Source organism: Sinocyclocheilus anshuiensis, unplaced genomic scaffold, assembly GCF_001515605.1.
Source record: "Sinocyclocheilus anshuiensis isolate Anshui unplaced genomic scaffold, SAMN03320099.WGS_v1.1 scaffold158, whole genome shotgun sequence".
Classification (NCBI taxonomy): Eukaryota; Metazoa; Chordata; class Actinopteri; order Cypriniformes; family Cyprinidae; genus Sinocyclocheilus; species Sinocyclocheilus anshuiensis.
In genome coordinates this window covers 82,944-107,975 of record NW_015542333.1, presented here as the reverse complement: position 1 = coordinate 107,975, position 25,032 = coordinate 82,944, and the positions used below count along the sequence as shown (strand labels likewise).

General features: G+C 36.5%; 1 protein-coding gene across 1 annotated transcript in view; it reads right to left on the bottom strand.

Annotated features, from left to right (window-relative positions):
• The window catches only part of LOC107691061 (PR domain zinc finger protein 16-like), a 132,349-nt gene that overhangs the window by 58,501 nt on the left and 48,816 nt on the right, over positions 1–25,032 (bottom strand). Inside the window, exon 3 of the mRNA XM_016489545.1 lies at positions 24,414–24,464. Within this exon, the coding sequence (XP_016345031.1) occupies positions 24,414–24,464 (51 nt within the window). The remainder of the gene's footprint in view (positions 1–24,413; positions 24,465–25,032) is intronic.

Below are 25,032 nucleotides of genomic sequence, written 5' to 3'. Positions count from 1 at the left end.
TCTGTCTATCTCTATCTATCTATCTATCTATCTATCTATCTATCTATCTATCTATCTATCTATCTATCTACCTATCTATCTGTCTATCTGTCTGTCTGTCTGTCTGTCTGGCTGTTTGTCTATCTATCAATAAATTAAAGTTTAAAATGGGTTAATAACATCAGATTAAAGGAAAGGAGCATTATCATATATTTTCATCCAGGGTTGATCACCAGGGTTATCATCATTAACTAAAACTACAACAACAACAACATAAAAAAAAATAAAAAAAAATAAAATAAACGTATTTTATTTCAGCTAGTTGCAAAGTCAACATTTCTCATTTTTGTTTAGTTTAATTTATAGTACTAAAATAACTACACATAAATAAACTAAAACTAATATAAAACAATAGTTTTTTATTAACATTTAAAAAAAGTTAAATGATTTAAAAAAAAATAAACATTAACAAATGACAAAAACAGAAAATTACTAAACATTTTTAAATTAAAGTGAAAAAAAAAATATATATATAAATAATTTAATATAATTCAAACTATTAACAAAAAATATTATACAATTTCATTAATACTAAAATAGCACTGATTGCCACAGAAAATTAAATTGACTTGCACCTTAGTTTGTAAAAAAAAAATGGCCTGAGTGTGTATAGAAATGCACTTCCAATGGAAAGCTGATGGGTTTAAAAGCAGAATTGTGAGGCTTGTGTTTTTGTTGAAGCACTTGTATTCAGTAAAAAAGTCAGTCACTTCAGCTATAAAGTTGTCTGAATTGTTCTTTTGAGATGGCACTATTTGGTGCAGGAACTCCTGGTGTTACTGATGCAGTTCTTGGTATTACAGTGGTATTGCAGTTTTTTATTCTTCTGAGTGTTATGAGTTCTAACAAAAACGGTAAATTGTGATTTGTAAATCTCTGGCTATCGGGGTCAGGTACGCCTGTGCTCCAGCACACATCTGCTGAAAAGTGACCCGACCTGTCCCGTCCTGCCCCCCTTCATCCCCCTCACACGCACCCTGCCAGTGTTTCATTAAAGGATGGGTGTAGAGATGGTTCTGCTCTTTAATGAGCACTGCGGGATTGGATCCAGACCCGCCAAGCTGCCAGAAACAGGATGGCTGTCAGCCACCTTCTACTGTTCATAAAACAAGGGGCGCGCACACAGATACGCAGACGCACACGCTCAACCGCACACATGTGGGCCTCGATTTCCTTCGGCGAGGTAATGGGCGACCCATCTCCTCAATGAAGATATATCCTTCATCAGAATGATGCTGGACCTTTAAGACACGGGCCGCTATATGGGCCCACTGGCTCTCACATCTGGCTCTCATCAGCAGCAGACGTCAGGTTTTTTGGGTGAGGGGATTTGGGAAGGGAAGTCGGGACGGAGGGGGGGGTGGGGGGGGTGCATTGGTATTGACTTGATTCAATTACTCGCACCACTGTGAGGGAACGGTACCTCAAGGGAAGAGAGGAAAGGAAACGCATCACTGCCCTTACACTGCGCTACGAGGAAGCCAAATTATTAGCATAAAGTCTGCTGACTTTATCACTTTGGCCAAAAAAAGAATCCAATAATTGGCTCCCTCATTTCACACCTCCACCAAAAAGATGACATTTACATTTTAATAGTGTCGGACTGATAAAGGTAAAGGGTCAAATAAATATATGTGGTGATCGGATTTCATTTTTTATGTCCCAGCCTGAGGTAAACTCACCTTTAACGGCTTGATGACTGCTTTCTATTCTTTTTTGTAAAGGGTGGTGAATTGTTTGGCAGATGTTCATAAACATTTTCTAAACTAACAACATGTTCAATGCAGATCTAAACTCCCAATGCATGTAAAAATTCACACAATCCATACAAAAGGGTTTGTAATAGGAACAAGGCATTTCCCTTTCAGAGATGTCTGTAATACAGGGTGACATTTATCATACAGAGGAAAAAATGTGTCCTGGTAAATGTGTCTGTTTCAAAAGGAAAGGCTGTTGCCAGAACTTTACCATAAAACATTTCAGTAGCAACATTTACTGTATTTTTTTTACAGATTTAACCTAAATCTACAGTTAAAAAAATTGAGTGTTTTATTGTAGCATTTTTACAGACTTTTACATTAAAATTATTATTATTAATATATATATTTTTTTTGGATCAAGCTATCATTTATGAAAAGTGTAGTCGTTAAAATTTGTGGGGGAAAAAAATTAGAAATGTTTCTGCCAGTAACATTTAATAACTGGAATTCAGATTCGAGATCGACCTCAGATCCGGGTCACGGCACCAGATTTCTGTATGTGAAGCTATGAGAATGTGACGGTCCTGTCGATGTGTTCAGCATGCTTACAGCTTATTTCACTGTGTCTGATTTCCGTCTATCACTCTATCAGAGTCCCGGCAGCTGCTGGGGCTGCTGGGATACGCAAGATATATATCTAACACAGATGTATCAGTTCATTTAATGCTGCCGTCTGCTACTGTTCTCTCAGAAGCACATGTACTGTAAATCTCGGTAATATCTGTCAGGCTCATCGCAACATTCTCACATATCTAATTTTACTGGCATCTGAATGAGTTACACGTGTTGTAGCGGCCGCACTAACATCATGCTAGTATAAATAATGCATTCCTACGTCAGATGCAAACATGCAGCCCTATACAGCAATTCCCCAGTCACTGACTCTGTGTGTGTGTGTGTGTGTGTGTGTAATCTCTCCTTCCAGACCACAAACCAAATGACCAAATGACCAAATGAAATGCAGTTTGAATTGGAATCAATTGACTAGTTTGCAGACGTTCGTTATTGTGGTTAAAGGGTTAACAAAACCTTCAGTGACCCCCTGCTCAAAACTACCTCCCTCTCCCTGCCCCGTACACTTCCTCCTTCCCCAAACTAAGAAGAACCATCTAGAGTTAACCACAACTTTGGACTGCGGCTAACGGCACTGATATCACAACAACATTGCTGAACGTGAACAAGTATACCTTGATTCGAGATATTAAACACGACAAAATCGAGTAGAACGCGGGGAGTCCGAAGCTACTTTTGCAGACATGTAGACGAGGAAAAAGATGGGGAAATAAAGCTGATTTGGCATGGACAGCAGGTGCCGCAGAGAAACGGTGAAATGTCAGTGGGTGAAATGCTGTTGAGGCGAGAGCTGATAAAAGAGAGGTTCTATTATGCGAGGGGGCAGAAATTCACATGGCTTTCTCACGCCTCTCAATCTCCCTCACACCGAAACAGACCTGCATCTCGCAATATAATACTACTGCACAGACAGAGAAAAAAATCCAGCAACGATTTAAACTCTCAATTTCCTCTTTCGTTTAAGAGCATTTGTAACCTTCACTTTGCGTGTGGGCTGAGCATGAAGGTATCAGTGCAACCAGTCATTCCTTCACAGCATTTTTGACATAAATCTCTGCAGCGATTTTCACAATGAATTAAAAACTAAAACTAAAAAAGTCTGAACCAAAAGGAAAAACACATTTATAAAAATTATGGGAATGAATGAATGAATGAATGAATAAGAGTGAGAAAATAAAAGCGAGATGAAGTTAGTCCTTGGATTTTACAAATATTCATATATCTAAATATTAAGGCTAGCATTCATTATTGGGGGAAAAATTAATATATGATTTCATTTTAATAAAACAATATATATTAAATCAATAAAATAATGGGACTAAATACTGTAAATTATTTAGAGTAATAAAGAATAGAAAGTACATTAAATAATGCATAAATAAACACACAAATAATACGCTTCAATCAATCACTCAATAGAATGAGAATTTTGTTGAAGTTAGCACCTGCATTTTACAAATATTCTCTAAATATTAAGGCCAGTATTTATTATTAGGATCAAAAATGTCATAGGCCAACTGTTTTTCTGATTCCACAAAAAATATTAAATCAACAAAAATAACGGTAATAACTAAAAATAAAACTTCAATAAAATAGACAATAAAGATGTTAAATAATAGAAAGTACACAAAGCAATACATAAATACACTTTGCTACAAGCAAAAAATAAATAAATAAATAAATGAATAAATAAATAAATAACAAAAATAACGGTAATAACTAAAAATAAAACATCAATAAAATAGACAATAAAGATTTTAAATAATAGAAAGTACACAAAGCAATACATAAATACACTTTGCTACAAGCAAACAATAAATAAATAAATAAATGAATAAATAAATAAATAAATAAATATCAAAAATAACGGTAATAACTAAAAATTAAACCAATAAAATAGTCAATAAAGATTTTAAATAATAGAAAGTACACAAAGCAATACATAAATACACTTTGCTACAAGCAAACAATAAATAAATAAATAAATGAATAAATAAATAAATAAATCAATATCAAAAATAACGGTAATAACTAAAAATAAAACCAATAAAATAGACAATAAAGATTTTAAATAATAGAAAGTACACAAAGTAATACATAAATACACTTTGCTACAAGCAAACAATAAACAAACAAATAAATACATAAAAAAAGAGTGAGAATATTTATGAAATTAGCCCTTAGATTTTAAAAATATTAATTTTTTTAAATATGTAAAACAAAAATATATATTCACATGTTTCTGAATATGATTTAATTTTAGTTAAATAATAAATATTAAACCAACAAAAATAAGGACCATATGGGCTATAAGTTGTCCTAGGATTGTTTATAGTTGTTTAAAAACAAACAAACAAACAAATAAATAAATAAATAAATAAATACACAGGGATTTGTGGAGAAATTAACAGCTCAGAGACATGCATTCCTCAATGCTATTCTTCCAATAATGCTCCACTGTTCATATTTGAAGAATACTCGCATAATATGAAGAGAAGAAGAGCATCTCTTGAAGCGAGCGCAGGCTGTCTGAGTTGTCAGGCAGCTTCATTGAATTCAGAAAGTGTTGAATGGTAGCTAAGGGGGGCTAATTTGTAAGAGCCACATTCACTGTATCGTTTTCAGGGCGCAGCGGGGGAAAGCCAAACATTCAGCAGTTGTCTAAACAGATTTGAAGCGTAACACTGCTTAGACACGCAAGTTTTATCCAAAACATCCTCTGTTACATCTCTGTCATTGTTCCAGAGAGTGTTCGCTGGCCTGTTGTAGCTGTTAGTTTTTGGTATCTGAATTTGTTGGGATACTGTAAGTCCATTACAGACATTCAGCATGAAAATATGATACATCACAGTGCACGACTGCATCCGGCGCTGATGGTTCATTCAACACCGCAGAAAAAACAGAGGGGAGATGTGCTTTGTTTACTTGCACTGCAGAACTGCATATTTGTTTTTATGGCACATTGCTTTAGTATAGTGCTTGTTTTATACTGTAAAAGTCATAGTGGTTCAGTCCCCATGACGAATCCAGCACACACACACTGGGCTTTGGCAATAGAGGGCGCCTGTGCACAGCATGATTTCCTGCAGCAGAGCGGCTGCCTTTCACAACACACACACACACACACACACACGCACACACGCGTCAATCAAAATAATATTATTTACACGAAAAACTATTTAACTCAATACAGGCCAAAAATTCAAAGCATTAAGTCCCCAAACTCAATGAAATTCACAAATAAACCCAACTGAACATCCAAGAGTCAGAACCTTCAGCTGGAGCGCCAAAACTGTGCTTAGTCGAGCCGTAAGCATCACATTTGAAAGTGATGTCATAACGTGACGGCACGATGACTTTTCACCTCCGCGGATGCAAGTAAACAGCAGCGATGGAGGTCGGAGTGAACAAGGGGTTTAGGGTTTCGTCCTCCCTTCACTGTGACGTTTGTTTATAGTGTTGTTGCTGTCTAATGCAAAGTAAACTGTTAAGGGGGCTTGGGACGAGAGCTCACCTTCCCCGTCTTGCCTTGCTGTGCCTTATCATAATACACAAACTAATTGTAGCCTCCTGCAATTGTTTGAAACACGGCCGCTTCGCTTTCCTTTTTTTCCCCTCAGTGAGCGAGGAAATTGTTTTTTTTTTTTTTTAAACAATATGCAGCTCTGGAGGAGAGTCGACAGGAGGGAGGTCCCAGCGCCTTTCACCATGTCTCCGTAGCAACACAAACAGACCTTTCCTCCCGGTGAGACCACAGGAAGTGGAGAGAGAATGGCCCCGAGTGCTGTGAACATACAGATTCTTCAGCACATGTCAACCTGCTGGGTCCTGACCCCAGATCACCTACCAGAGACCCCCACACACCAAGGCTTCAGAATATATGCTAGACATTCGTTTTTAAATATTCTAGTGTTAGAATGTAGCCTGTTCATTGTTGGACACTGTTGAGGAAATAACTGGGAAAGACATATGTATTGCTCTACATGCAATTTATCGAACTTTTTTTTTTCTTTTTATGAAATATTGCCAAATATGAGAAAGTTACCAATGTACTTGGCAAAATAATTCTTAGGACATAAAATTAACAATGTTTCAGCTATGATCAATATTCACCCTATGTATTATTATTAAAAAAAAATAAAAAATAAACTTTCAATATTTTATGCAATATTTCCAAATACAAATATTGAAACTTTGAAGAAACTTTATCATTGCACTTACCAAAATAATTTTTTTAGGACATAAAATTTACCATGGTTCTTAGGTCAAGTTGCACCCTATATATTATTGAATGCATTACTAAAAACCAACAAACCAAAACAAGTGATGGCATTCATATTGCAATTTCCCATGCTTAAATTACACCCTATATTATTTAATGTATTAATAAAAACAAAACCAAACAAAAAAAACAAACAAAAAACAAAACAACAAAAAACAAAACAAAACAAAGCAAAACAAAGCAAAGCAAAGCAAAGCAAAGCAAAACAAAACAAAACAAAGCAAAGCAAAACAAAACAAAACAAAACAAAACAAAGCAAAACAAAGCAAAGCAAAGCAAAGCAAAGCAAAACAAAACAAAACAAAGCAAAACAAGTGATTCATAACAAACCCCAAAAACAAACAATACAATTGAATGTTGTTTCCCGGTTTCTCCTAGCATCATGATTCAATAATTAGTACAATTTCCTATGCTCAAATTGCACCCTATGTATTATTTAATGCATTACTAAAAATAAACAAAAAACAATGATTGAAACAATGTTGTTTCCCAGTTTAAAATAATAAGTGCAGACTAGCATGCTGAATAGAGTTGGAACAACATCTCTATGACAGTAAGCAATATTCCGTAAGGCATTTTAATGGCCTGTTCTTCCCTGTTGAGCACATCTGAGCGCTCATATGAGGAATGGGACTCAATAGGCAGGTCATCCAGGATAACCCCCATATCCTGATTGCTCATACAGCATGCCCTCTGGTACTAAACAAGGAAATGGCAGCCAGGTTAGTGTTCAAAGTCTCCTGACTTTGCATTCATTTCCATACAACTGCTTTCAAAACATTTGAAAGTCCACTGTTTTTAGAGAATGCCACTTTTGATTGTTCCTAAAAAATTATATCATAACTGGAAATGTACAATGATTCTGAAACAAAACACCTGTCTATTGAGCTGCTGTGTACGGTATACTACCGTTCAAAAGTTTTTGAAGTTTCCTGTGCTCACCAAGGACATATTTATTTGATCAAAAATACATCAATATTGTAAAATAACAATTTCAAACGAAAAATTTTTAATGAAATTCCTGTGAAAGCAAGGCAGAATTTTCAGCATCATTACTCCAGTCTTCAGAAATCCTTCTAATATGCTGATTTGCTGCTCAAATAAAGATTTCTGTGTAGTGTCAATGTTGAAAACAGCAGTGCATTTTTTTCTTTTTTAGGATCATTTGATGAATGGAAAGTTTAAAATAATGGCATTTATTTGAAATATACATTGTTGTAACAATTTAAATATCTTTATTGTCCTTACTAAATAAAAATATGAAGTATTAAGTTTTTTTTTTCAATTAAAGAAAAAAATAAAATAAAAAAATCACACCGATCCATTTTGAACAGTACTGTATATCGCTGTACAACACCTGTAGAAACAAATTAACTTTTTTTTTTTTTTTTTTTTTTACCTAAATATAAATGGAATTTTGAGACATTTATTTATTTAGCTAGTTAGTTAGTAAGTAACTTATGTTATAAAAGCCGTAAATCACTCCAGGTTGTGCTATAGGCTGAAAACCAACTCATTTTAGTAATACATGGCCCTTATTGCTTAATTATTTGATCAAAACATTAATTACTACTTAATTTAAAGAAACGTTCTAATCGGTACATTTATTAGTCAGTAAACATGCTGGCCTTTTCTAAGGGTTCAGATTTGTGATGCATTGCTGTGGATCAGAGGGGACTGGAGCTTGTAGCTGGTGTGCTTTAAGATCTTATTAGTTTCCAGCAGAAGAGCAACGGCTCCATTTGACTGGGTTTGCTGACCAGGTCAGTGGAGCCACTTTTGACTTGACTACGGGCCTCTAAGTGTGCAAGCGCTGGCAGATTCATGTGTCCCCCTGTTTTTTTTTTTTTTTTGCTCTCACCCTCTGTATCTTCTTTCTGCACACACTTTCCTGTCTCTACGCTTCACCTAGGCCATTTTCTAACAATGCTTTAAAAAAAATTACTTTTTTTTTTTTTTTTTTTTTTTACCTAAATATAAATGGAATTTTGAGACATTTATTTATTTAGCTAGTTAGTTAGTAAGTAACTTATGTTATAAAAGCCGTAAATCACTCCAGGTTGTGCTATAGGCTGAAAACCAACTCATTTTAGTAATACATGGCCCTTATTGCTTAATTATTTGATCAAAACATTAATTACTACTTAATTTAAAGAAACGTTCTAATCGGTACATTTATTAGTCAGTAAACATGCTGGCCTTTTCTAAGGGTTCAGATTTGTGATGCATTGCTGTGGATCAGAGGGGACTGGAGCTTGTAGCTGGTGTGCTTTAAGATCTTATTAGTTTCCAGCAGAAGAGCAACGGCTCCATTTGACTGGGTTTGCTGACCAGGTCAGTGGAGCCACTTTTGACTTGACTACGGGCCTCTAAGTGTGCAAGCGCTGGCAGATTCATGTGTCCCCCTGTTTTTTTTTTTTTTTTTGCTCTCACCCTCTGTATCTTCTTTCTGCACACACTTTCCTGGGGCAGATTCTTGTGTCCCCCCGTTTTTTTTTTTTTTTTTTTGCTCTCACCCTCTGTATCTTCTTTCTGCACACACTTTCCTGTCTCTACGCTTCACCTAGGCCATTTTCTAACAATGCTTTGAGAAGCACGCTCTTCGCTGACTGCTGCTCTTCCCTACAGCTCTGTTTGGATTGAACATTGTGTCTTTGTGTGTGTAAGTAATAGACGTCTGATACATGTTTTATTATCATGACCTCTTTGTGTGTGGATATCACATTAGAGCCATCATTCATCTTCTGTCCCATTCAGTCAATATTGCTTTAAGGCTGAATCATTTGCATGGAAGTATCACTGAAGGACTTCCTGTAGAAGAATAGCTGCACCTGCATTTACATTTGAACACACAGTCAGAAACATTAAGAGTTAAGGAATAATTCTTCATCTCATGTCGTCCCGAACCCAAACTCCTAAAAAGAAAGATTATTTATTGGCATCTATGCTTCCACCAAAAACCTTTAACATTTATGGAACCCTTTCGCTGCAAGATAAAAAAACAAAAAAACAACAACAACAACAACACAAATATTATGTATGTTCTTCACACTATGGGGAAAAAAAAAAAGTTTACTTAAAGGTTCTTTGGGTAACCTAAAATGGTTCTTCTTCTATGGTTCTTCAATGAACTGAACTGAACTGAACTGAACTGAAATGAACTGAACTGAAATGAACTGAAATGAAATGAAATGAAATGAAATGAATGAATGAATGAATGAATGAATGAATGAATTAAATGAACTGAACAAATGAATGAAATGAACTGAATGAATGAATGAATGAATGAATGAACTGAACAAATGAATGAACCGAATGAATGAATGAATGAACGAACGAACGAACGAACAAAAGAACAAATGAATGAATGAATGAATGAATGAATGAATGAATGAATGAATGAATGAACAAATGAATGAATGAATAAAATAAAATAAAATAAAATACATTTCAAAGATGAGGATATTGGGCCCTGAGAGCCAAAGCAGTGGTGTCAGCTATTTTTTTTTAAATAAATAAATGGTAATATCAGATGTTTTATATTTTAAACAATGTATATACTAATCAAAATACTCTTATAACGAGCAGAAAACAAATTTAACTAGTTCCAAAGTTTCAAAGTTTTTATTGTCATCGACAATTTTTTTTTTCTTTCAATTATAGCATTGTTTACTATGAAATGCACTTAACATGCTGATTAATATGGCTAAATGCTAGATGCAAAATAATCTCACGCCACAAACCTGGTGTTTTAGGAATGCACATGTGTTTTTGTTTTTTTTTGTTATGGAACATTTTGTACGTAAAAATACCCCAAAAATGTAAGGAATTTTCTTGCTTCAATGATACATTATATGTGTTTGCCCAAACAGACACAAACATACCCTACTGTACGAGAGGTGAGTACACTCATACGCTTCGCCGCTGGCCCTCAGAGCGGCGCACGGCAGTTTATGGGGTACGAGAGTCCGCCCCAGGGCAGACCTGATGTCCAAGAGCGGGACACTTTGATGAATAGCCAGTTTATTGTGCTGTCAAGCTCTGCGTGTCTGTTGGGAAATTGCGGCGGCCGGGACAACCCAGCTGATTGCCAAACCTGCGGCCTTGCTGATGATCAATCAACCTGATTGGCTATGGCAAATATGCTTACCAATAGAGAAGAGAAAAATAGATTACAGCACCGCACGGGGGTCTGAAAGGGGGGGGGATCAGGGTCAAACAAATGAAACATGAATGAATGAGAGAGGTCAGAGTATACTGACAGAAGAAAGAATGGCTAATATCTCACTCCAGCGCAAACACATGGACGTATATACAGCAGCAGGACGCGTTCTCAGGGTTTGTGAGCAAAGAGTACATAACCAACATGCAAACATTTAATCATTGAGTTTAGGAATAGGCTGCCCTTTTTGGACAGAGTTAATATGAATGTGTGTATGTGTTTGGCAGTCGTTTAACCATCTTTCTGATCAACATGTTTGACACAGAGGTCATCTTTAATACACTTTGATCTGGTGTCCAGCCAAGCGCATCTTGCTTTGGGGCGGCCGACATGATGTGCGCACTATCAAATTGGCCTTTATTAGCCATTCTCTCTTCATTTTCTCCAGCCCTGGGGGGACAGGAAGGGGAGAAGGGCTCATTTTTTATCACTAACCACATTGTCTACGAAGGCTCTTAAAATAGTTTTCATGAGATCCTCACACATGGAAAAGGGGTAAGTTGTCACATTATTGATTTCAGTGAATATTTCTCATTTGTTTTTACATATATTTTTTGAAAGTTAAGTTTCGTATCGAAGCACACTTTAAGGTCTTACTACAAAAAACGCTATTGAACTAGTGTTGTCGCAATGTAGTAAATTGTCAACAGAAAGGTAACACTGTATTGTACAAAATTAATTAATATACAATATTTAAAGCATGTGACTTTCCCCAACCTGAAAGTTATCAAAATTATTTAACACAGTTTAAACTTTTCGCTAAAATCTACAAAATTTGGGTCAGTAGGATTTTTACTTTTAATCTTTTTACATTTTTATTCTTATTCTTATGCTCATCGCGGCTGCATTTATTTGATCAAACATACAATAAAAACATCAATATTTTGAATTTAATATATTTTAAAGTGCAATGTATTTATGTGATGCAAAGCTGAATTTTCAGCATCATTACTCCAATCTTGTGTCACATGATCCTTCAGAAATCCATGAGAAATCAAATCATGGTTTGCAGCATTATAAATATATAAATATATTCACTTTCACTTTTAATCAATTTAATGCATCCTTGCTGAAAAAGTATTTAAATAAATAATGTAAAAGGTAGTTTATCTTATACAGATGATATTTTGATGGTTTCATTATTCAAATGTAAGAGAATTTTGAAAAAAGACATTTAAAGCTAACATAAAATCAATTAAATTAGAGTGTAACTGGACTTAATGGTTTCATGTATGCAAATGATACTGACCTTGAAATAAATTGAATAACGTTTCGTACTTTTAAATACTTATTTTTACTAAAAAATGGAGGAAATGGACTACAAATGAAGAGAAAATGAACATTAAACCAACTTATGGAAGCGAGCCGTCCTTCCCTCCACCCCCCTTTTTCTCTCTCTTTCTCTCTCTCTGAAGTTGAGAGCAAAGATATATAATTTCTCCAAACACAAGAGATGGAATCAAAGTCCATTTCTCCATTCTCTCCCCCGTCTCTGCCATCAATCATCTCACAGTGAGCGACGTGTGGAAGTGGCGGGCCGAGGAAGCCATGCGGTGCATCCCTGGAGTTTTATATATTCCGGGAAAAGATGCAGGCGCCACACGGCCCTCATTAACAACGATCCACCCCGACCTCTCAGGCAGGTGCTACTGTAATTAACTATTGTTTGACTATCAAAAAGTCGGCCGCTGATTAAATGCACTATAAATGCACTTTCTGGGCCGCCATAATTTCAGAGGCAGCGTGCGCACGCTGGGACCCTTTCAGCTCGGCCCCTGCCTCCAGCGCGAGCTAAGAGCCTGTTGCCAGCGGTAATCAAAACTCACATGTACCGAAAAGCTTCCCGCGCTTCGGCTCAAGCAGCGCGCCTTCCATTACAAACGTGTTACTTTATGAAATCCGAGGAAAAACGTGCCTTCTCCAGGCAATTGAATGGCATCTCTTTAGTGATTAGAGCCGCAATAATGGGCACCCCTGCTATTAGGGCTCTAAGTCCATTTTATTGCTAATTCATTTATGTGCTGCTTCAGAAAATACTTGACGCAAATCACCTGCTAAGAAGTCATGTTTGTCAAGCCGCTGTTGCCATTATGGGCAAGATCTTAAATCAAATCCCACGTAATGACAAAAGGGAACGGGTGGTAAAGCAGCTTACGAGGGGCTGATAACTCCGAGAAAGCATTATTGTGATCAAAGATGAAAATTTTACCAACTAATCATCTTTTCTTGTAAATTATGGCACTTTTACTAAGGTGTGGATTGCGGCAAACCGTGTGCTTTGAGCACCTGGAAAATCCTGTGATACATGCACTGCAAAAAAATGATGTTCTTGGTGTTTTATCATGTTTTTCAGTACAAATGTCTAAACATTCCTAAGTTAAGACACATTAACTTTAGAAACTTAATGGTATAAAAGGACAGTTCACCCCAAAATGAAAATGCATTTCATCATTTACAAGTTGTAAATGATCCTTTCTATCTATCTATCTATCTATATATCTATCTATCTATCTCTACCTACCCACCCACCCATCCACCCATCCATCCATCCATCTAAATTGTATTCAATTTTATTTTTTATTTCTATGGAAGTCAATGGGGACCTGCAACTGTCTGGTTACCAAAGTTCTTCAAAATATCTTATTTTGTGTTCAAGAGAAGAAAGCAACTCAGACAGGTTGATGGTGAGTAAATGATGACAGAAAGTTAATTTTCTGTGTGAACTATCCCTTTAAGATATTAAACAAGAAAAAAATATCATATCATTTTTGCAGTGTGCGTTTAGTGAGACAAAAAAAACCACTGCATGTTACATTCATTTCACGTTTGCTAAAAAGGCCTACAAATATAACATTTCACCTTTACACACTCACACACAAAATTATACAGTAGGAAGGCCTTACAGGTGGAATTGCAGGAGCGATTTGATCAAAATAAATGGCGGTGCTTTGTCTGTATTGTGAATTATTGCACCGGGGTCTTTGTGATTTCCTGACTAATGTTCTGCATCGCATCATGTAATAGCACATTTTATATGTTAATGCCTGCATTAGGGGGGTATTTGCATTTTTTCCATCTGCTTGTGTTCTGTGTCCGGTCCGTATTCCTTGATTCATTTATTTGTTCTACAGAGACAGAGAGAGGTACAGAGATTCTAAAAACCTTCAGAGGAAATCAAATGATATTTTTTTACCTATATACTCATGATGCTACGGTGCACGACTTAACCGCTGAGTCTGAAAACCCTTCATGGTCTTTATTCTCTTTTCATCATAGCTGTATAAAATGTGAATGGGCTGTTTCACAGAATGAAGGGATTATTGGGGATGAAGTGAAAGGCAGGAGACTGCCGTATTGTCCCGAGCATCTCTCCCCCCTCCGCCCCCTGCTCCAGCTAATCATTGTTTCTCAATCAGATAATTCCAGTGTCGAAGCCTCCTCTCGACGAGCAGTCAGTAATTAACACGACACTCTCTCCCCTCTTCACTTTATTGGCTTAATTAGGGGTGACAGCCTAACAACCTTGTTTTCTCAATTGCTTTTCCTCTTTAATTATCCTAATGACTGGCGGATATTCAGACCGTCCTGTTCCTCCGCGATGCTTTATTTAATGAAGCCTGCTGTTTGTGCCACTAAACGATCTGTGTTTGTGGTGATGAAGGCAGTGATGAAGGCCTTTCGCACCCTGAGAGTCACGAGGTTATCTCACCACACGCCGTAATGTGTAACCGCCGCTGATCATTATGTACTAATTAACAAATAGGCCGCAACTGTTCATTTGCATAACTGAATGTTTCCATCCTAGAGGCAAAATAAGCTGGGCTTTTGTTTCATTAAATAAATAACTCTTCTTTATCTGGGTCATTCCACAAAACGGGACTCACACAAAGGCGTAAAAAAAAAAAAATAATAATAATTTCACATGAATAGATGATGCTAATTTTAAACTTTAAACTTTATTTTATTAATATGTTTTCTACTTCTTTCCTCATAAAAATGCAGTTTTTGGCTTAATCCTTAACTTCCCCCTTCTTTTTTAGTAAATATACATGTTTTTATTGTGTAAAAACTGCTAAAGTTTATTTCCAATATATCTCTATTCACTCTATTTACAATCCTGTATGCATTTACAATGCATTTACAACACACACACACTCACACACACAAACACACAACACACACACTCACACACACACACACACAACACACACAACAAAGGGTATGTGCACTTGTAGTGTATACTTCAAATCTCAAAAGTATGCTATTAAAGACTGTACTTGCAGATAATATAATACCATTGAAATAAAAGACCACTTAAGTGATTTAAAGAGAGACACTTTCATGGCTGTTTCTTAACACACTTTAGAAGACTTTTAAAAAGTGCACTTTGTAATGATGTCAAATTAATAGCTTTACTTTCGAATACATTTGAAATCATTATGTTTCAATAATATTTTGTTGTGTTTTAAAGAAACACACACACACACACACACACACTCTCACACACACACACACACACACACACACACACACACACACAGTATAAAACTCAAACAACATCATAATACTTTCAAATAATTTAACTTTTCAAGGGCAAGTTAATGTCTAGTACTCTACGTATGTTTTATGTTTATCAATAGGGAACAATCTTTAAATGTCAATACTGTTACACACTGAATACTAAATACAACAATAATTTTACATACTAAAAACTGATCATTGAAATTGGATATTTGTAGAAATTCCAAAGAATTCTAAGAAGCACATTGTAGTTTCACTACCTTGAGCATGGTAAAACATCCCTGGAGGCTTATATTTATTAAAATGTGGCTTTATTTAGCTTTAAATGCACTTAAATGCAATGCTCATCTGACAGAATGTTTAAAATCTTACAAAAAGTTACTAAAAATCATGCTAACACACTGGAAAGGCTCCCTTTTTAAACAAAGACCCACCAAAAAAGACATAATAGTTTTTTTTTTTTGGATCAAATAAACAGCTTTCTTGTGGAAACAAACTGTTGAAATCAGTTCATCTGAGTCAGACTGGGCGATAGAGGGTGATGTAGACTCCTTTCTTTCTCAATTCCCTCCTGCTCAGGCCTTCTTTGCGGGATTGTGCCCGCCACTTTCTACATGTATAATTAATGATAAATCTCCAAAGCCTAAGCGCTTGATTGATGGATGGAAAATGGATGTTCCAAGCACTTATTGTTTCAGGGCTCGGGATTAGGTGGAGTTATTTAACAGTTCATTTGAGCGGCTGAGGTCTGTGGAGCGGCTCTGCGGTGCCAGGCAGGACCAGAGCGCTCGCGGTGGGGTAATGCACCATAATAAAGATTAAACCCTCAAAGGAGGAGGGGGGTGGATCCCTGTTTTATTAACATATCTGAATCAGGGTGCGAATTGCGAAAGCTTAGTGGAAGCTGAACTTTAAACCTCCCCATGTTCTTATTGACTAATTCCATCCACACGGCCTTTGTTTTTATGTTGCGTTATTCCCCCGAACAAGGGCTGCTTTTGTTCGGTAACTGGATTTTTACAAATTTCTGGGAAAACAGGAGTAAAAAAATATGAAAAGCACCATGCCATGGAGTGAAATTGTGCTATTGATGTGGTACAATTCATAAAGTGAATTTTATGAAAGGCTTGCTTTTGGATATTAACTTTAAAGAATTAACGATTAACAGGATTTTAAGACTAGTTACAGATTCCTTCACTCTCAAAAAAATAAGGTTCTCCAAAATTTCCTTGTAGCACTTTTACAACATTTCTTTTTTTTTTTTTAAATTAACCGTTTTCTTATATTGTAAAAAGTGGTGACATGCAATAATTACCTTATTTCTTCCCAATTTTACCCATAAAAAAATTGTTTTGTTGGTATAAATTGATGTATATCACTGTAAAATAAATAAATGGAATAAAATAAAAAATCCACCCACTTCAACACAAAAACTTTATTCATTAATAATTAATCTATTATTATTATTATTATTATTATAACTTTTATTGCTGTTGTTAAAATACTAATTTGGGATTTAGAATTTAACACTGACTAACCATTTATTACACAGTTAAGTGACACTCTGAAACACAGGCTTTAATGGTTGCGGATGTGTGTGTGAAGTTTGGCTCATTGATAACAGAGAACCTGTGAAAAATCAAGGGCTCAGGCTGCGAGTGACCCTGAGTTGTTCCCACTGCTACACAATCTCTCCCATGTGTGCCACAGCTTCCACCCGCACATCCACACACATCTGGATTCCTCTAGAACAACACTCAGCTTCAAGAGGGATTTATCTGCTCATGTGTGCGGTCCAACAAAACAGACACATCACACACTGCTAATGGAAAACAGGACAAACACATACAGCTCCTCCTGACAACAATTACAAATTTCTGTCAACAGTTTCCCTGTCAACAACCATTTAAAGCTGCAAAATCACATCTGAATAATATGACATATTATAAGTAAAATGTAATTAATGGTTCATAAAAAAATATATAAAGTAGATATTTCCAGTTCTGCACACTGATGGGTTAATGCAAAGTTCCAGTCATGCTAAAATTCATCATGTATTAATAATTATGGTGTGCAACACCTGTGCATATCACTGCACATCACCCATAGACCGCAACTATTAACCTGCTGCAACGATGATATTTAACCTTATAAAGCCTCATATTTAAAGCATCTAATTTGATATGCAACTTTCTAATGATCAACATGATCAAAACTTTGTTCTAAATCTTCATCTAAATTACACAATCTGACTCTCTGCTATCTGACTGATTAGCAAGTAAAAGGTCTTTTAGTATAATTGTAAAAACATGCCCCTTTGTTGTGGTTCACACAGCTGTAAAATCTTTACCGATTTTTATATTTGTAATAATATTTCAAGATGAACAAATTAGATTTGCTTGATTATCAATTCTTTCTTTTTTTTTCCAGTGTTAAAATATGTGTATCAAAATATGAGAAATGTTTATTTGTTCATTTCTCAATTATCATTGCACACAATAGAAACTACAGAGCATTGATCTAAGCATTTAAATATCATCTTACTAAAACATGTACTGTAATTGGTTGAGTGACAGTTGATATTTATATGCATTTTATGTATAAGTAGTCTGAAATGCTGTTATAAAGATCTCATTCATTTACTTTACAAACAGAATTTCATCTTGCTTTTTGGCTAAATAAAGATCAGCAATTGCAATGAACTGAATAAAATTGAGTTTTTTTTATATAAATTTTGCATAAAGGTTTAATAGAGTGTACTATTATAAAAAAACACAACAACTATTATTGCTATTATTTCATGTCAGGTTTATGGAGCTAATGAATTTGTTTAATAAAACAATGTTTTAATGCAAAATTGTGTCCTTAATGTTGTTATTATGTAATAAATGTTGTAAGGCACTCAAGACCACATTGTAGGGGTTGCATCATCTTTCATACTGTACTATTTTATTGTCTAATCGTACTGTACTGTAGATCAAAATAGCTCTGCACTACACAAAATACAGTACAAATGACATTGCATTATTTTCCTTGAGGATTCATCGGGTGCGTAATCTTACTTCAGTTCTGTTTGCCCTCATTTCAGAGTAAAGAGAAGATCAATAGCATCATAACCCTCATTTCCAGATAATAGCAGTTCATCATGATTAGTATTTCTTTGCAAATATAGCTAGGAAGCTTTCGCAAACAAAAGGTTTGTGAAAGCGCATGATCAGCGCTGGAGTCCGGCCTCCGCAGTGCACTCTCAGGTCAGCCATCCTGAACGCTATAGCACCGTAGCATTTATCACATGATCTCCTAAACAAACCAGGGATTTGGGCTCTTTTCTGAGGTGACAAGCACCACAATAGGATGAGAAACGAGCTGTTTGTGAACTTCAGCTCGATCTGCTTTTGAAAGGGATTTTGCAAGACGGCGGAGTGGTGAGCATGCAAGCGACAACACAATTCAAAGAGATAAGAGTGATTCAAAAACACCATTTATCAAGGAATACTGACACGGCTAAGAAATGAGGTCAGTTAAATAGAATGGCATCTGAAAGCAGCTAAAGTTGGTCACTGGGATTGTAAGAGCTGGAACATTTCCAGCATGCCAAAATTAGATTCAGACAACATGCTAACTTGTGTAGCAGCTTTGCTATGCTATCAAAACACATCCTACTCGCACAGAAATACACTGTTAGAATTACATCCAAACTACTCATGAATAAAACCTGCTACAATGGAGCGTTCAATCAATAAAGTGACATTTTTAAGCAGGATATACTTGTGTCAGACAGAAATATGGCCTTAAACTAAGAAACAATTGATATTAATCAACAACAGGCAGGTCCCATATCTTTTTTATATATATATTTTTTTTTAATGTTCTGTTACATGCTTGCAAACTGTGTTTGTGCTATCTCTCTTTCAAATAAATGCCATTTAGTTTGATATTTCGTTACATAATGCACTGACATTTTAGGAGTTCAGTGTTCAAATAGTTTTGGGGCCACTGCACACATAGTTCCAGTCCAGGGCCTGGGGACACAGCTGTCCCTGCTCGGAGACAGCAAAAACAAATGCATCCCCCGTACGGAAAAAGCATGAGAGGGTCTCAGACCACCATTACCACAAGGGCACCCCAAACCTATACCGTCTTTAGAAAGGGTTTCCATGTCAACAGCAGCCTGGTCGCATGTTATTATATTCACTCAGACTTCATTCACACAACTGAATTAATGAACACCCACTCAGAGAAATAGAAGAGGACTTTGATTAAAGACAAAGCGAGCCACTTTATCCAGTCTTTGTTCGCAGACAGTTGAGGAAAGTTCCCTTCAGACATCATAGAGAGAAACTAGAGTGATGCCGTTTTAAATAGTTAATATACTGCTCATTCAGCAGCCTTCTATTTGCTCTGCGTCCCTCTTCACTCGCTCCCACTTGAATTCCAGCACAGCCGAGAGGAGCTGCGCCGTCACAGACCGGCTTCTGTCCACAATGGATCATTCCGTCCTCAATCACTGATCGCGCTCTTTCACACACACATTTTACTTTTCACACTGTATCCGAGGCTCTAGTCCTGCGGACGCTGGGAAGATCGGGGATAATGACAGCATTCTGCTCTGGAAAGGACAATTCCCACAGATGTGGCAGAAAGAGACATTTGTGCTCTGTTCTTGTCAAAGAGGAGCGATAGTATGACAGGAGATGCCTTTGGGAATAAGAGGCCAGATAAAAAATGTCTCGAATCCGCCCTCACAAACAACCATCACATATTTCTGTGGTTTCATGTACGGGTATCTATGCGTGTGTGTGTGTGTGTGTGTGTGTGTGTGTGTGCGCTCTTCGAAGACGAAAAGCCGTAAATTGACAGTCAGAAGACAATGGGCCTCATTCATGAAACACGAGCAGAACTAATTTTTGTGTAAATCATTCGGAAAGTCGTTCTGACGTAAATTTTTGGATTCATGAAAATGTTCGTATTTTGAAAATGTTAGTTGGTACGAAATAAATGTACACCTGCTCCGTACCACGTGTAAATGGTGCATAAAACATTAAAACGTTCTGTATTCTTTTAGACAAACCGATGACACTGCATTTTTATGCACTATGTATTATAATGATATTTAACAAGTTAATTTGCCCTGTCTTTGTTTTTTTAATTTTTTACTCTTTAACTTTGGGTAAAACGCAGAGCTCGTCACTGTCCCTTTTACACAGCCGTCCAATCACAGTGGAGGAGGGGCGGGACAAACACTACATTTACCAACCGTCATACTTGTACAATACAACAATGCAGAAGTTAATATTGCTGGTTACTGCATTTTTATATTCAGTAATATTCTTCAAAATAAGATACTCGTAACATGTTACTACCGTGAATATTCCAAATCACAGCAAACAACGCGTCACTCCAGAAAAATGCAGTGCCTCCAAAGCTCTGTCAAGCACCACCAACTGGTCGTTTTCAGAAGAGCACCAGGCATTATGCTAAAAACGCTCTGGTGGACACACGTTAATTTATTAATTTATTGTTAGGCATATAGCCTATTAGTCTCTTATGCATTTATGCAATATAACTTGCCAAACCTGAGAATTAAAAGGATTCCACACCATTCCTAGATACGTAATTTGCGTAGCTGTAATTCATAGGCGAGAAATATGCTAATTGTGAATGAGCGCGCATGCGAGCCCTATTTACGAATTATTGGAATTAATTAACATACACACATTTAACTATCAAATCTGACTTTACGAAGTATTTGTGAATCCGGTTTACGTGTAAATTACTCAGAATTTACTCATATATTTACGAATGTTTCATGAATGAGGCCCAGTGCTTGTATCCTTTCATTTGTTTTGACTCATGACGCAGGAATAAACATCTTTATACTATCTGTGTCATTCTGTGTTACAAACGTGTTTCCACTGTGTTAAGTTTGCAACGTTACATTTATCAACATAGAACAGCTGTTTAATTTCTGTCATTATTTAGCTAAATGATTATTCAGTTAGAAACAAATGCACTTGAATATATTCTTAGGTAACTGATTGGATTGGGATTAGCATTCTCTTTATAACAGGTAGCTGGAATGGAGAGGTTGAAAAACAGTGTTATTGCATTCTGATGATAGATTGCTGTAGGTCAATTCTGATTTCATTTGAACTACTATTAGCTAACACACCTGAAAAAGTATCTAAACTATCATACACGCCCTATAATTGATCATTGTCTTCAAATAAGAGAAAGTATCTTTCTAAATAGCATGCCACCTCAACAAGCACACACCCACACAGAGAGAAAGATTGTCAGTCAGGGGCCATTAAAACGTAAGCGAGCCAGGGGCCGAGAAGGGATATTATCATTAAGTCTTCTCCTAGTCATGCTAAAAACCACAAATATTATTTCTACACCGCCCTCTTCCCCTCGTAGTGACTGAAAAGGCTAAACATCTTTAACGTCCCCGTGTTTTCAGACCGTCTAGCGCTGGAGTGCATGACTTTCTGTTTTAATTGAACTGGCATGTTTCAGCGTGGAATCGCTTTCCCTCAAACGAGCTCCTGAAGTGATGGTGTTGTTAAAAGCGTTCAGACGCAAAACTAGTTAACTGTTCTGTGCTCAAATCGCTTAGATCTGTGTTTACTAGCAGACGGAGAGACACTTCTAAAACATTTAATGTGCTTTGAAGGAGTCGTTATGAAGGGTAATTTTGCGATTGCCATTCAGATCAGACTCTGAAAAATAGCTTGTCAAGTTTTCTTGAAAAAGGAGGAAACATTTTTAACATGGACAGCAAAAGCTCTCTGTTCCTTTCCCATCGGTCCCACCGTATGTGTTTGTGTGAGTGTATTGGGTGGTCAGGACCCCTCTGCATTCTTCAGAGAGATCTGCTGCCCCTGGGGCTGCCTGGCCTGCCGTATAATTGCCCTCCGCTACAGATAGTTACCAGCCTCCCATGTCCCTCTCCTCTTCTCTTCTTCCCCCTGTTTATTCTCTCTGATTTCAGGCTCCTTTGGGTCATCATTCATCAATGGGGCCCCCCCGCCCCTGAGGACCCGACCGGGAGGCCCCTGTTACTACGCCTCCATAACCAGAGGCCCTTTCTGATGGAGGCGCATTATACGGCGGGACAAGAAAGCATTAAAATGCAGCACGAGGCAGGGGGTGAACGCAGTGATTATTATATCCTGATAATCATTTCAAACTAATTATCATGATAATCAATCAATCGTCACATTTGAGGCAACTCGCCTAAGGGCTGCACGATGCCCCTCCTGACCTGTAATGTGTTTAGGGGCATAATCAGATGCCTTAAATTTGCAGGGTTGCTTGAGATTATATTTTTTTTTACAGCAGTGGATTTTCCCGGTTCAGTTAAGCTAACATTAGAGATTAATTTCCCTGCGGACAGACCTCCTTCTATTGATGTAAACGGGTACAGTCTCCTTTCACTTTTCCATGAAAACGAAAGAAAACAAATTTAGTGCAATGTGCCACATGGCTGAATAAAGATTAAGTACAATATATATTTAGCATAAAATAAATATCATAAAGGTATTGATTTTTTGTATCCACCTCAAAAAATATCTAATACACTTTTTTCTACTATAAAAAAAATAAATAAATAAAAATAAAAATAATTAATTTAGTGACATTTATTTTATACCTCTAAAAATCATTTAAATAAAGATTGTTTATACATTTTTTGTTTTTCTAAATTTACTCCAAAAATATATTAAATTAATTTAAAAATAAATAATTATGGGTCAAAAACACCCATATATATATATTGTTTTTGTTCACATAATATATGTGCAACAGAATTCAATGTCGGAACTATGCATTGCAATAACAGATTTATAACACATATTAAATATTACAATGACTCATATCAGTTTTTACAAAAAAAAAAAAAAAAAAAGTTGTTGGCTAATATTTCAATATTGGTGTCTTTACTGACAAAAATCAGACCTTTATCATGCCTAGATATAAACAGTGCAAGTTAAAATAGCACTGTTCGTCTATACGAGATGGGTCACAGCAGGGGCCACAAAAGCACTGATACCGTCTCAGAGAGCCTGTCAAAAGAGCCATTAATCTCTTTCCCATTAAAACATCAGCCGCCTGTCTTAGCTACATTTGCAAAGCGAAATGTTTTAATATCCAGCCAGACATGCAGGCACATTGCCGGAGGCGATCTGCACACATTGATTTTCTATAATTAATCTATGTCTAAGTGTACTATCATTGTCAGTTCACTGTAAGCTTACGTGTCACACATCGACACAGTCACATGTGCACACTTTTGGCACAGTGTGTGGCGGATTACATTTAAAAGAGCTCAGATCAAGGCTTGTGTGTGTGTGTGTGTGTGTGTGTGTGAGGGTCGGTGCTGGACAGATATGGACAGACTCAGATAGGCATCTCTGTTTCTGAGTATTTGTGCTGTGAAGGAGGGATAACGGGTTAAAAGCAAAGGATAAATAAATAAAAGAAGCTCTTTTTCTTTTTGTCTGTCTGTTGGGATTTGACTTAAGAAATCTTGCAGCTCTCGTAATAACAGCGGTTTTTCTGTCTGAGAAGAATGCATCTCAGAGACACAGGGTGGGATGTGAGAAAAATAGATGGATGATGTTATAGATTATCTGGCACAGATGTTTTCATTACATAACCTCAGGGCTGACTCTGTCCTTACACACACACACACACACACACACACAAAAATACTGGCCGCATGTTCTCTATATCTGAGCTCACACACATAAACAGGCACAAATATTGGCTTTCATTTGCTGGCACATTAATATGTAGTCACACACGGGACAGTGCATTCAGTCTATTAGTGTGGATGATGAGTGATGTGTCTATTCATAACACCTCATGCATAATTCATAGATAGATAGATAGATAGATAGATAGATAGATAGATAGATAGATTGATAGATAGATAGCTATTAATATTTGTGTGTGGTGATATCAGCACATCTGACGTGTCGAGAGGGGAGAACTGACATAAAATTAATCCTACCTTTTTAATACAGCTGTCTTGAGACGACGTTTCATGATCATTCAGTATTTGCTGTGAAGACAAAAAGATACAGTTAATGATTAACTACTAAACATTAGTTAATGATTACTAATGACTACTGACAAATACAACATAATGTCATTTTTATGGCGTGAAATCAGCACTTCACTGAATATCCGAAAGACAGTGACTAGAAAAAAGTACAGTATGTCTTCACATATTCAGATGTTCTGATCTTACACTAAGCACAAGTGTTCGAGAACTTTTAAAAGCAGAAATGACTTGCATTTTGGTTCATTAGTAGAAGCAAAGTAATATTTGAACTATAAAAGTGTCCATTTCATCCTGTTGATGTGGAACTACTTTTATAGGTTGAGGTAATCGACAGTATACCATAAATGCTCTTCATAGACATTTAGTTTAGTTTGAGCCAGAATATTCTAAAGACTCTAACTAGCTGAGATTACATGTGGGCTTTGAGACATGTCGAGAAGTGAGCATTAAATGGCTAGTGAGTGATGAGCCTGTCGTCTGAATCTGCGCCACCCGCTGGGCAGTCGGCACAGCAGCGCAGGTTAAACCATCTCCTGTGATCAAATGAATGCTAAAGTTTTATCAC